General features: G+C 32.3%; 1 protein-coding gene across 1 annotated transcript in view; it reads right to left on the reverse strand.

The window, feature by feature from the left end:
- Luzp2 (leucine zipper protein 2) overlaps positions 1-14,576 on the reverse strand; it is a 286,032-nt gene that overhangs the window by 133,712 nt on the left and 137,744 nt on the right. Inside the window, exon 5 of the mRNA XM_027936693.2 lies at positions 13,866-13,928. Within this exon, the coding sequence (XP_027792494.2) occupies positions 13,866-13,928 (63 nt within the window). The remainder of the gene's footprint in view (positions 1-13,865; positions 13,929-14,576) is intronic.

Below are 14,576 nucleotides of genomic sequence, written 5' to 3' on the forward strand. Positions count from 1 at the left end.
TAGATCAATTAGGTTTGACATTAACAAATAACATCAATCCAAATGTGCCCACTATTAGGGCTAGACAAGGTTTTAGGAAAGAAAAAAGATTAGGAGAACAAGAACAAGGTATAGCAGCACCAATTCAAATAGATCAAGGAATAAATAGACATTGATTGGGTTTTCAGAAGGGTTCACTGAGACAATAAAAATTACTTGGAAATCAGAAAGACCAGTATGGTTTCCTCAGTGGCCCCTGACTAAAGAAAAGATACAAGTAGTGCATGACCTGGTCAAACAACAATTAGTGGAGGGACATATACAACCTTCTGTATCTCCCTATAATACTCCCATTTCTGTCATTAAAAAGAAATCTGGTAAATGGAGATTATTGCAAGATTTAAGAGCCATTAATAATGAGATGGTAATTATGGGACCTGTTCAATCAGGGATTCCCCAATTATCTGCTTTGCCAAAAACCTGGTATGTTTTAGCTATAGATATTAAAGATTTTTTTTTTTTTTTCAATTCCAATTCATCCTGAGGATAGTCCAAGTTTTGCATTTACTGTCCCTGCACTGAATCATAAAGGTCCCAATCAGAGATATGAATGGAAAGTACTCCTCAAGGGATGGCTAACAGCCCAACTATGTGTCAAATTTATGTTAAAAAAGCAATCCAGCCACTTAGAAATCAAAATCCTGAACTATAAATATTTCACTATATGGATGGTGTATTGTTACCACACAAAGATAAAAACACATTGCTAGAATGTTATGCCACACTTACAAACTTATTTAAAAAATTATAATCTAGAGATAGCAATATATATAGTACAATTAAATTTTCCAATTATTTAGGAGTTCTGTTATCCTCAACCATGGTCCATCCACCAAAAATTCAAATACGAGTAGATCAACTCAAATCACTTAACGACTTTCAAAAGTTATTTGAAGACATAAATTGGATGAGGTCTTATCTAGGCATACCAACAGGAGAGTTGGGACCTTTATTTGATATCCTAAAAGGTCCATCAGATCCAAATTCACCCCGCATATTAACGCCTGAAGCAAGAAAGGCATTAAAAATCATTGAAACATATATGGAAAATATGCATTTGGATAGAATTGATATAAGTTTGCCTGTATTATTTATTGTACTACCAACAAAAAATATTCCTACAGGAGTATTTTGGCAAGAAGGTCCATTATTATGGATACATTTATCTTATTCTCCTAACACTATTCTTACTAGATATCCTGAGGCTGTAGGACAATTGATACTCAAAGGAATAAAAGCAGCGAAGGGAGTGTTTGGAATTTCTCCCAATAAAATTATTACTCCATATACTATGGATCAAGTTGATGAGTTAGCTAATGAGTTAAATACTTGGGCAATAATCATGTGTAAATCTAATGTTTCATTTGATAACCACTTACCATCTAACCCTTTGTTGTCTTTTTGGTCTTCTCATCCTATAGTTTTTCCAAAAATGACAAGAAAAACACCTATCATGAATGCTCCAAATATATTCACTGATGGGTCAAATAATGGTAGAGCAGCTGTAGTTACCCCTGATCAAACTTTTACATTTTTAGTACCCAAACAATCAGCTCAAAAGGTAGAGCTTAATGCAGTATTACAAGCTTTTGTGATGTTTAAAGATTCTGTATTTAATTTATTTTCTGATAGTCATTATATAGATAATGCTATAGTATCCCTTGAAGATGCTCGTAGGATTTTTCCCTTCCTATACTCTTTTCTCTTTGTTTTCCACTATACAAAGTCTAATCTGGGGCAGAAAAGATCCATTCTTTATAGGACATATCAGGGCACATAAAGGATTGCCTGGAGCCCTTAGTTTGGGCAATGATTTAGCTAATAAAACTACACATGACATACAAATTTTCTCTACACTATAATAAGATACAAATTTTCATAAAAGGTTCCATGTCAATGCTAATACTTTACAAAAGCGTTTTAAAATAACTAAGGAACAAGCTAGACAAATAATAAAACAGTGTCAAAATTGTGTGACATTTTTACCACAAGTTAATCTTGGAGTCAATACTAGAGGACTGGTACCTAACCATATTTGGTAGATGGATATCACACACTTGCCAGAATTTGGAAAATTAAAATATTTGCATGTTACAGTTGATACTTCTTCTGGATTTTTATGGGCTCCCTTCATGCTGGAGAAAAAACTAAAGATATTATAGCTCATTGCTTACAAAATTTTGCCACTGTGGGTGTTCCTAAACAGTTAACAACAGATAATGGTCCTGGTTATACTTCTACCTCTTTCAAATAATTTTGCTCATCATTTGGCATTACTCATACAACAGGAATCCCATACAATCCACAAGGACAAGGCATAGTTGAAAGAGCTCATCAAACTATTAAAATGCATATATTAAAGCAAAAATAGGGAATTGGGAAGGGGTATATATCCCCCCAAACATACACTTAAAAGAAACCTTTTTACTCTAAACTTTTTGAATTTGGATTCATCAGGGCTTAGTACTGTGGAAAGGCATATGTACCAAAAAATGTACATAAGCCTAAGGTACTTTGGAAGGATATTTTAACAGGACAATGGAAAGGTCCTGACCCAGTGATTATCTGGAGTTGGGGTTCTGTTTTTGTGTTTCCACAGAGAGAACAGCAGCCAATTTGGATTCCAGAGAGACTAACTAAAGTGATTTCTACAGAACAAAAAGAAGATGACTTGGCTCAAATCCATAACAGCTGATATCCTTACATCTGCAACAGTGGTTCTCCCACACCTAGAGGCAAATGAATAATGAACACCATTAAAGCCTATTTCAAATGTAAAAAACCTTGGGGCTTGCTTTTGGGAATACCTTCAGACCCATTATGCAAGTTACAGGAAAAAGGATGGGATATCCAAAGAAGAGTCAAACCCAGGTGGTAACCAGGATGCCTTTTTCAGTATCTATTTTATTATTGCCTTTTCCCACATCATGAAATTCTATTTTATTTTTTTTGAGCTCATACAGACCTAGGTTAATGTTTTTCTGATCAGTTCTGTTTTTTGACTGTGAAGTTTTTAAACATTGCAATGGAGATTTCACCTGTGTAAAGCTACAAGGCCTTTACTATTGTCTTATGTGTTGTATGTTATGTGTGCACACTTGTGTTTTGTGTTGTATGCCTGTATGTGTGTATGTCCATATATCACATATGAGGAGTGCTCATGAAGAAATGGATCCAAATATATATTTTTTTATTCACATGACTTAAATGGTTTAATTTAAATAGGGTAAACAGCTGTTGAGGATTGTTTTAATATGTGAACAAAAAATGAGGTTAACAGATCTGTTTGTTTACTTTCACTTTCCTTTTCATTATATCTAATTCTATTCAGGATACTAAATGGTTTAGAAAATTGCTTTCTTTTAGTGGCTTCTGGAATGTTACATAATTTTTTTCTTAGCCTTCATTGCCAGAATTCCTATCTTCATCCCAATGCAGGTGAAGACAAAGATAAAACCAAACTACAGCTTCTGCGATAGCTATCACAACAAACTGTATAAACTGATGCATCAATGAATAATGTAACTCAACAAGTGATGCTCAATCAAGGAGTCGATTTACTTTGGGAGGAAATGAAGATATTAATAGATTCTTCTGCTTTGAACTGCTTGCAGAACTTGTCTGGACTATGTATCACTTTTATGCATTGTGAACTATCTGTTGGTGCAACGAATTGTGGTAGTGCTGAAGTATCTTTGCTGATGGTGTCACGGGTGGTACAATTTTTCCAAAGGAGCCCTCAATTGGCTTGGTGTCATGGCATTTCTGTATCCTCCTCTCTTCTGTTTGGGATGGTCATTCAGCTAAAATTTGGGGGCCAACAGAGGTGAGGCAAAGAACCTCACACCCCCACTGGCACCAAGGCCAAATTTGGGGGCCAACAGAAGTGAGGCAAAGAACCTCACATCCCCACTGGCACCAAGGCCAAATTTGGGGACCAACAGAGGTGAGGCAAAGAAGCTCACCCCCCCACTGGTGCAAAGGCCTATCCACAAGTATGGCTGTATGCTGAACCAGTAGTAAATGACGGGTATGATCCAATTGCAATGGTGCCAACCTAAGACAGGAGGCTGACGCCTTGAGGTCAGCTCATCCGATGACAGGTAAGGACCAAATGTAGAATTGGAAAACCTAAGACAGGCAGGGTCTCTTAACCACATGCTTGATGTTTAATTAAACAGAAGGGGGGAGATGCTGAGAGCCACAGCCCAGCTGAGTCTGAATGAAGCATGGCATTTGTGCCAGAAGGGAGTGGTTGAGAGGTGACCAGCAAGCCATTGAGATGATGATGGTTATGTTAAGCTGTGTATTCAATTGTATATTAGACCCCTGCTGTCCGCCTTGGCCTGCTAGTTTCTCATGCTACTTTGGAGTTCTTGCGGGGATTCCTGGAGAGTTCGCATTGGTTGGGGAAGTGCCGGAGGAGGGATTTCCGGTTGGTGGTTCCTGGAAGGGCCACATGGGAGATGTGCGCGGTGTGGGGGATAAAGGAGTTCCTATTTTGAACCTACGTGTGCCTCGTGGCAGCTCGGTTATTTTGTGCCCTGCCAGACTGTGGCAATTCTTTAGTTTATATTCCACTTTTCTATCAAGTCTTTGAAAATATAGCAAATATTGTTTACTATAGTGTTAGAAAAGTAGTGAGTGAATATTGAAAACAGCTTTTTAGAGCTTCTTAGAGATTTTAAGAGGCTACTAAGCAAAGTATTACTAATTCACTCAAAGGAGGAAATGGGTGTCATCTTGAATACTGACTCTAAATGTCTTATAAGAAACTGTTTCAAATCTTAGAATGAGAATTTGAGGTTAAATCCAAACTTGGTGGGAAAAAATGTACTATGACCCTTTAGCAAGGTTTGGAACAGGTACAGGGAAGGACATGAAGAACACACAGATGTATTTATATTTTCAAATGGATCTACAAGTTCTGCCACTCCATTTTTAATGTTTTGTTCTATTCTGTGATACACCTTTTTTTAAATCCTGGATTAGTTTAAAATGTGGTTTATAACAACCCAATTTAAAATATGAAAGGTTAAAATTTATATACATTTTAATGGAACTGGAGATCAAACCTAGAACCTGGAGTATGCTAGGCTACCTAGATTATTTAAAGTTGTAAATGTTTTCTTTAAATTATTACTACTACTACCACAAGCCTGGCATATATATATACACGCACACATACCCATACATATATATGTATGTGTATATATATATATATATATATATATATATATATATATATATATGTTTTAAAACTATGTGTATGTATATATATATATGTTATAAAATTATGCGTGTATGTATATGTGTGTATGTATATGTGTGTGTATATGTGTGTATATATGTGTATGTGTATATATATATATATATATATATATATATCCCTCAATTTTAGAATAAATGAACAGAACAAAAAAGAGAAGACAAAACTGGGAACAAGCATGGATTATGACTAATGACAGCCAGAGAAACTTCCTCCAACTTTTCCCTGTGAATTCTTAGAATGAAGAAGGTAAGCATTAACATACAAAGCAATAATTTTTAAAGTATTAACGTTTAGATCAATATGCACCAGCAATAACCTGATAAATTTTATAAATTTCTAAGAAATACGATATATGCAAACCTATGAAAATTTTGGACAAGTTTCAAACAGTCAATGTCTTCTTGAAATGCATTATCTATTGACTCCAAACCTCTTACTAAAGCAAGAAAGCATCTTGGCCATAAAAAATACATTGCTCAGTGCTGGATATGTACTACATGTAGAGTAGATACTTTTGCTCAAAGAAATGAATATAAAGTCAAGAGACTTCCACAGAATTTGTCAAATCATAGATAAGTAACTTTAAATATCTGGACTTGGTTTCTTCAACCAAAATTTCTTTAAAAAATGTTACACTAAACTTTATAATAAAATTGATTCTTAATGTTTGAAAATTCCCAAAGCTTATGGAGAAACAAATTCAGTATTCATTTAATTTTAGCTTTCCATGACTTCTAATAAGAAATAAGTGTGACCTTTTAAAAATTTCATCTCTATTACAGTTTTAGTGAGTAATTAAAAATAAGTGAGGCTACTAAGCTTTTGTACTTTAAGCATGGAAGTAATAAGGCTGAAAACCTGGGTTGTCTCTGGCAGTGAACTCTTTCATGATTCTTACCCACAGAATATGCTGTTAACATTCTCTAAGACTATTAAGAGAGGATCACAAAAATAAGGAGTCTTAGAAAAGACACCTCTATTTCAAGCAATTGTCAATTCTAAACTGAAGGCATCATATTTTTATACTGAAGACACTTATTTTTAATAAAGTACAGTGAGTTTTAGTTACCAACTAAATTATTTTCTTTCATGTTACCAAACTTGTAATTCTAGCTATTCATGTCTGACCTTTAGACTTAGGTTGCATTAAAAAATATTCCTAAAAATACGTAATATATAAATCATCTTAAGATACAAAGTAGAAATATCACTTGGCATCAAATGACATTGAGAAAGACAAAACCCTTCCACTCAGTTGCCCCATAATTTCAGGTGGCTATTAAAACTGCTCTCGGTCTTGATTCTCTGATCCATCGTAAAGAAGATCAAGTTGACTATCCAACTCATCATAGAACTCGTTTGAGGCTCAAATGAATGTGTTCTGAAAACCTTAAAGCTTGTGGATTCATGCAAGAAAGTAAAACAATAAAACAAGTAACTACTCAAACCTCTTTTACAAGGTGCCTACAATTTAGAACCTTACTTCATTTAAGTGGTGATAATTTGACAAGTAACAATGAATGGCACTGAAAATTCTTCAGCTCATTTATAAATTTGGTTTAATATATGGATGGAATAAGTATAAATTAATGAGAGACAGATGCACTAAAATTGCACAAGACTTTAAAAATTCAGGTACAATAGTTTCAGAAAATGCTTTATAAATAACTGGAATGATGATATACTTTTGACATTCACTGGTATCCAGTCTTGGAAATATGTGGAACATTCTCTGGAAATAGCTGACAGTGGGGCTATGAAATATAATATGTCTAGTTTTCAGAGGAAATAGCGATGATGACACATGCAATTTTGATGTCTGAGTTTCAGAAGGAATGGATCTCTTCTATAGTTATAGATTTTAGAATAAATATCAGCATTTGATATGATTAAATATGCATATATATTATAGGAACAGCTACCACAATAAAACTATAAAACCCTGCCAAATACACTAGATCCATTTATCCCAACAAGTTATTTTTCATAATAAATAAATAAATAAATAAATAAATAAATAAATACAAGGTGATAGTTTCTATTACTTAGTAAATTTGTTTTACTCCTAAATATTTTGGTGGTTATGAGTAAGGATCAAACTTCTCTAGGTTGCAATTCTTTCATTGTATAATGGAATGCAAAACTCTTCCTCTCTCTCTCATAGGAGTTGTGGTAAGGATTGGATGAAATAATATACATCATAGAAAAGGATAAAGTATAAAATGTGAGTCAAAAAATGCTACCTCAAAGAATGGCATTTTGGCTTGCTGAGTACTTTGAAGTGAAAGGCTTTGGAAGAGACTCAGAAGTTCTCTCTCTGAACATCTGCCCACTTCTCTTCTGCAAGGTGAGTCATAGAAACCAGAACCTTTGGTCCCCAAAGACATCCATAACACTTAGAAATGACACTCTAACCTTCCTCTGCCTTTCTTTGGAAGAGCTGCTTATAAAGAAATTCTCTGACCTACTTTTCCTAATAGTAGGTTGTAAGATTCTCATACCAGAGGAATCTGACCTCATCTTGAGGAGCAGGGGATGCTATACAGAAAGACCAAGGATAATATGAACAGACAGACATTTCTGGGTATCCACCCCTGCAGTCGATAGCTACTACATCATACTTTTTTGTCCAATCACATTTGTACTTGGTTCACCATTCTTCATCAAATATAAGCAAAAATAAACAAACAAACAAACAAAAAAAAAAAACAGTTTCGGAATGTCTTTGGTCTTTATTTTGGAAAGATCCTGTGTCATGTAATAGTTTGATTAAATATATTTTTTATGCTTTTCTCTTGTTTACTTGCTTTTTATTATTCAATTTCAGCTAAGATCCTCTTATGATGGAGAGGGAAAATATATATATATATATATATATATATATATATATATATATATAAAATATATAAATATATAATATATATATATATATATATATATATATATATATGTATATCATTCTGCCTCTATAAATGCAATTGTATCTTACATTAAATTTCAATTAAATATATAAATTTAATTAATTAATTACTTATTTAAAAAGTAATTTAAATCACTATTTCAAATGCCTAGGAACACATCTATCATCAAAGTTTGTTCAATAAATAACAGGTATAATCACAAAATTATCATTGCATAGCACATTTAATATATAATTGTCTTTCTTTTAATTTTGTCTTGTTTTTGTTTTGTGAAACAGAACGCATTGAAAATCCCCAAAAGTTGGAATATGGGGAGAAAGATTGACAATTTTGGCCCAAAAGGCTTTCCATCTGAAACCAAAAGTCAAAACATAGATAAAGAGTTCATAGGCATGTGTTGCAACTACATTAGAAAGAACAACAAAAATTTGGAGTGAAGAAAGTGAACAGAATAACCATGGTCAGCAAGCCATCAGTAAAAAATAAGGAAACATGATGGAGCAAACAGAGGAGCAGGGGAAGGATTCAATATAACCCCAGACTTTGCCTGATAGATTTGAAATGGTTGTTAATAAAACACTACTTTAATTACCTTGAGTAAATAATTTCTCAGGCCTTATTTTAAACACACAGAAACACACATTATGTATACATGTTTATGCATATGTACACACATCCCATATCTCAGATATTTCTAAGTTGTCTGGAGGAGCAAATGGGATAATGCATATAAAGCACATAGCAAATAGGAAATGCATAGGTATTGCTTAATATATGTCAGCTTTTTATAATATCAGAAATTTTCTAGTTCTATTGATTTGAGATTATGCATGTAGATGAGACAAATAAAACTTTGGGGATTTTTGAAATCATGTAATTTGGGCATGTTTAACACCTACATATCATTTATTATATTTATAATGAATAATACAAATATATACAGTATGTACAATAAATGTATGTATAAACAATATATAAATGTAATACAAAATATATAAATGTAATATTAAATGAAGTGATATTGCACTTCTAATTTTATTTATGAATGTGTAATACATAATAAGTGTATACAGAAATGTATATATATATATATATAAATATATATGTATATGTAAATATATGTAAATAAACAAATGTAACATAATTATAATATGTATAAATGTAACATTAAGTGAAGGTTGATTGATATTGATATTACACTTCTTATTTTAAAAGCCCAAATGGGAGCAGTCTGACATGTTGCACCAAACACTTGGCAATTGTGTAAAAACGTCAGTCCTCATAAAATGAAAATCATGTCCAAAATTTATGTTCGAAGACCATCCCAGTCAGGCTGTAATTAATTATAAGCTTATGGAAGATGAAATGAAGTTCAGAGTTAATTTCCAAATATGTTCGAACATTTCTCCTTTTGAATATGTTGTCATAAATATTAGTTTATTATGCCTTTATTCAACATAGTAGTTGATAGTTTAAATTTTTGTGACCAAAAATTTGTGAAAATTGACTCAATTTTACCAAAATAAGTTAAATAAAAATTAGAAACAGAAATCAAGTGACTAAAATTCTAAAGTGTATATTCAACTGCAGAATTATGAATTGTATAATAAACTAAAACGATAACATTCATTTTATAATCTCTCAAAACGACAGTTTGTAATTGCTGTATTGTATTTGTTAATTTTTATAATTACATACATACCTACTTATTTGGTTGTGTTTCATTAAAGAGAATGCCCAGTGAAAAAATAAGTCTTAAACTCAACTTCATCTTATTGAACTGATAAAAATGAACTGATGAAAATATAAATTGTTTTCATTTTCTTAAAAGTAACCAGTATAAGTTATTGATTTATCTTATTATTACAAATAATAAGGTTCTTATTAAAAATGACAAAATTAAAAGAAGAAGGCATTGTTATCACAATGTAAATTAAAATCTTATCACTCATATACATATGTATACACATATACACATTCATGCACATTTAAGGGAATGGTTGATTCACTTTGGCATTTCTTACAGAAGATTATGCATTTAAAACAAAAAGATCTCTTTATGTTTTAAAATTGTGTTTTAATTATAATTTTATATGTGTATCACATGGTTCTAATTATGCATTTTACAAAAAAACTAGATAAAAATATGACATATGTCAAAATATTGTTTGTGCATGTTGTGAGTGATGGTATTTGAAGTATTTGCTTATAGCATTATATTTTGAAACTTCTCTTCAATGAGCAAATAACCCTCTTGAAAGTAAATATCTATAATACTTAATATCTTTATATATATATATATATATATATATATATATATATATATATATATATATGACCAGAAAATGGAGAAACGGAGCATAGATATTATAGAAATGTCTTCTGCAAATGTTATGATGAAGGATTCAAGGTAACTCAAGTACTAGCAATGAGTGAGTTGTCACCTCCTTCTTCAGTAGAGAGTACTTTCTGTAGCTGGCCGACTTCCCAAAGCCAAAGACAGTTTCCAGGCTTTAATAAGAACACTGAATTTATCATGGTGCCTTGGAATTGTCAGTACATACCATTGTTTTTAGCATTAAATTTCTAAGATCCATCAGCAAGTGCTGCTCCTTCAGTCTCTGCATTTATCAAAAAACATCAATTCAATCCAAAATTGAACAGAATCTATGGGGAAATCACTTGAAATAGAATCTTCAAGTTATCATCTCAGATATCAGCAAAGTATCATCAAAGAAAATTTGTAAACTCATTTTCAAAGGTACATGAGTGAATTTCTGTGGGAACCTACTGCTTAGTGCCACATACATGAGTTTCTGTGATCTAATTCCCTGACTTGTTTATTATTTAGTGTTTTTATTCAATAGTTAATAAACTAATTGATATTGCATTAAGCAAATCAGATAAGTTTGCTGTCCTCATGATAAGTGGATGTGTAATGCTCATTACAGCAGAAGCTAGTAGGTTGCTTCCTGCAGAAGCTGTGCATTGCCTCCTGATCAACAATTCCCTTCCTTTCATTTTATGCCAAAAAGAAACATATTTTCTTAACATAATCTGAAAATATTAAGGTTTTATTTTGCATTGATCAAGTGTGTGGAGATCTCTCTAAAATTCATCTTCTTTATGAAAATAATAACCTTGAAAGACATGCACCTCCCTTTTCTCCTCTCAGCACATTTGGATGAGGATACCTCTTACACATCGCCAGCAACCATCGTGAAACAATGAGGAAGCAGAGCTTAGAGCAAATCAAGTTGAGGGTAGTGATATGAAAAGGTGGAATAAAGACAAACTGCAGTCTTCTTGTCATTGTTAAGTTACTGAGAAAACTATAAATTTGTCATGCTTTCAGACTTTTTATTAGACTTTTCAAAAATCCTGCTATGAAATAGCTTTTGAGCAGGTTAACAGCTTTGTTTTCCAATAACACACAGTTCTCCCAATTTTGTATATTTGCATTGCTCCTAAAGTGGCACAAAATAACAAAGATTACAAATCATGTTTCAGTTTTCACATAGTTTTTTCAGCAAACTTTGATTTGAGTAACTTCTGAAAGTTGGTAAATTACGAACTACTTTCAACTGGCTTATAACAAAAAAGAAAATCACAGAACATTATAGGATATTCTTATTCTCTTCTCCCAACTCTTCCAAAACTCTTAATTTAAGAAATATAATTCAAAAGATTCAAAATCCTCATATGATCTATTATTTTTGCAAAAGTCTCTCAGCCTAACACCTACAGCTCATGAGTGCTAAGGAAACTAGACTTGTTTTAAAACACTTCTAACTTTGTGCAGTTAAACTAACTCACAGAGAATTTTATATTTCTTTGGAAATGATGACGACACACACACACACACACACACACAATTTTGTTGTAAATTTCAACTGTTTTTTTTTTTTTTTTTTTTTTAATTGAGCGAAAAAGCTAAGTCCAGGCTGAATGGAAGAGTTAAGTTAACCTGAGCTCCACAGTCTCAGCATGAAAAATTAAAGGGAGAAAGCAAATACTCTGGCTTTCAAGTTCATCCTATCTTTTTATCAAATAGGGTGCTGGGAGGTGAGGTTACTAAGTATGAATGGAATTAATTCACAATTTCCTTGGAGTACAAGGAAATACCTTGCTCTAAATAAAGCCAAAGAAGTGGCAATCTGTGCCCAGATTTATGTTTGCATGGGATAAGTATTTAATAAACATTGCTTGGCATAACAAGAAAGTATTTCTATAAATCCAGAGCCAAGAATAAAGATACCAAAGTAGAAAGATGAGTCATTTCTCATTGTTCTCATTAAAGAAATTGCTAACTTTTTCAATTATTAAATAAAATAGCTAGTTATTCCTTTTTATTTTAAACCTAACTTTTCTAGTTTGAGATGATTATTGTGAAAATTTGCTTAAAATATATTGCATATAAGTTAATTTATACTTATTGTAATAATGAATTATCATTATTACTCATAAAAGCCTAATGCTATATCACTCCCTTTCATTTGGCAAGGCAGATGTGCAAATGCATATTTAAAATATCTGACTTCCATCACCCCTGCTCAAAGGGGAACAGGAAACTATTTGTATTCATTTTTCTTTGCTGCTATAACACATTACCACAAACTTAGTGGCTTAAAATAACGCAAATTTGTTGTCCTATAAGTTTCAAGATCAGGAGTCTGAAATGAAGTTTTTGGAATAAAAGTCCGGTGTTAGCATTGTAGCTCCTTTCTGGAGGCTAGGGAGACTCTTTTTCCTTATCTTCACTTCTACTGCTTTTGTGAACAAATGTTTTCTTTACCTTTCTTGCCTCATTCTTATAAAAACTCATACAGTTAAATTACTGCTTAACTAGATAATAAAGATAATTTTTCATCTCAAGAATCTTAACTTGAGGCTGGGGTTGTGGCTCTATGATAGAGTACTTACCTGGCATGTGTGAGGCATTGGGTTCCATTCTCAGCACCACATATAAACAAATATGTTTATATTTAAGTACAAAATAAAATAAAGGTCCATCAACAACTAAAAACAAATATTTAAGTTTTGTATATAAAAGAAACTTATCCTAGTCACGCCTACAAAATGTCTTTTGCCTGAAACATAATACTCACCAATTCTGGGAATTAAGATTGGAATATCTCTGTGAGACCATTATCCAGTCCACTATATATATAGGTTGTGTCAGATTCCTAGTTATTCATAGGATTTGACCAGGTAGTTTTGTAATGAGAGTATCAGTCCAAAACCAAGCAATCATAATGAAATATGAGGACTCTTAGTATCTTTAGGAACTTCTGAAAGTCAAGAGTCTAGGTCACTGGAAAACTTCTTTGGATTTTGCTTAATGTGAGCTCTAGCTCACAGCAATTTTGCAAAAACAATATTTCCCCATATTGAATTAAAGTAACTGGGATTGAAAAGGAAATACTTTGTAACAACATCTTCATTTAATAAGAAATGAACATAGGAAATTACATTTATCTACATTAAGTGGGCAAGAACATTGAAGTATCTTCAGTTCTTTAGCTTGCAACTCTAGTTCTTGACCAAGTACAGAAATAAAGTTTAAGTTAAATAACGGTTTTGAAAGTTTAGATATTGAGCTAGGAACTTGGAGGAGAGAGAAAGATGCTCACCTTAAATAACAAATCCTTCTTCCCATAACGAAGTTCCTTTAGCTGGGCTTGGATCTTTTTTGACTGTAAAAGCAGAAACATAGATTAGTACCTAAATTCACTTATATTTCCAAGCTTGTAGATACACGTTTTTTTCAGACTGCACAAGAGTAAATCTGTATTGAAGTAAAATAGAACTCCACTACTTTGGAAATAAAAAAGGAACACTTAAACTCTGCTTTGGGCCTCAAACATTCCAACATCTGAGATTGGAAGAGAAAAGTCAGAGCCTATTTTTTAAAAGTCTTATTTTTAAGAAAATATATTACTTAAAGAATTTTACTTATTGCTCTTCCCCACTCTTTAACCAAATACACAAAATTTCTGTCACCAAGGCATTGCTGAAAATATAATTTTAGATGTTAAATATATTTGTGTATGTGCATGCCTCAGTTGTCACAGTTTATATAAAATGACTTATTTTTACATATCAAGTATAACAAAATTTAAATTGAAGAGCATGTTTAAATTTTCCACTTTTCTAATGGAGAAGGCATGAAGCAAATATTACTGGAGGTAATATACTTAGGAAGAAGATATATTTGACTACAACACTAAATTATGTTCTAAGACATAGATGATGAGCATGCTTTCCCAAATTTGCAGAAGAGATTTAGTTTCCAACATTTTAATGTAAGGACCTCAGTTTACTGTATTTTTATACCTTAGATT

The sequence above is a fragment of the Marmota flaviventris genome, chromosome 9, assembly GCF_047511675.1.
Source record: "Marmota flaviventris isolate mMarFla1 chromosome 9, mMarFla1.hap1, whole genome shotgun sequence".
Lineage (NCBI taxonomy): Eukaryota > Metazoa > Chordata > Mammalia > Rodentia > Sciuridae > Marmota > Marmota flaviventris.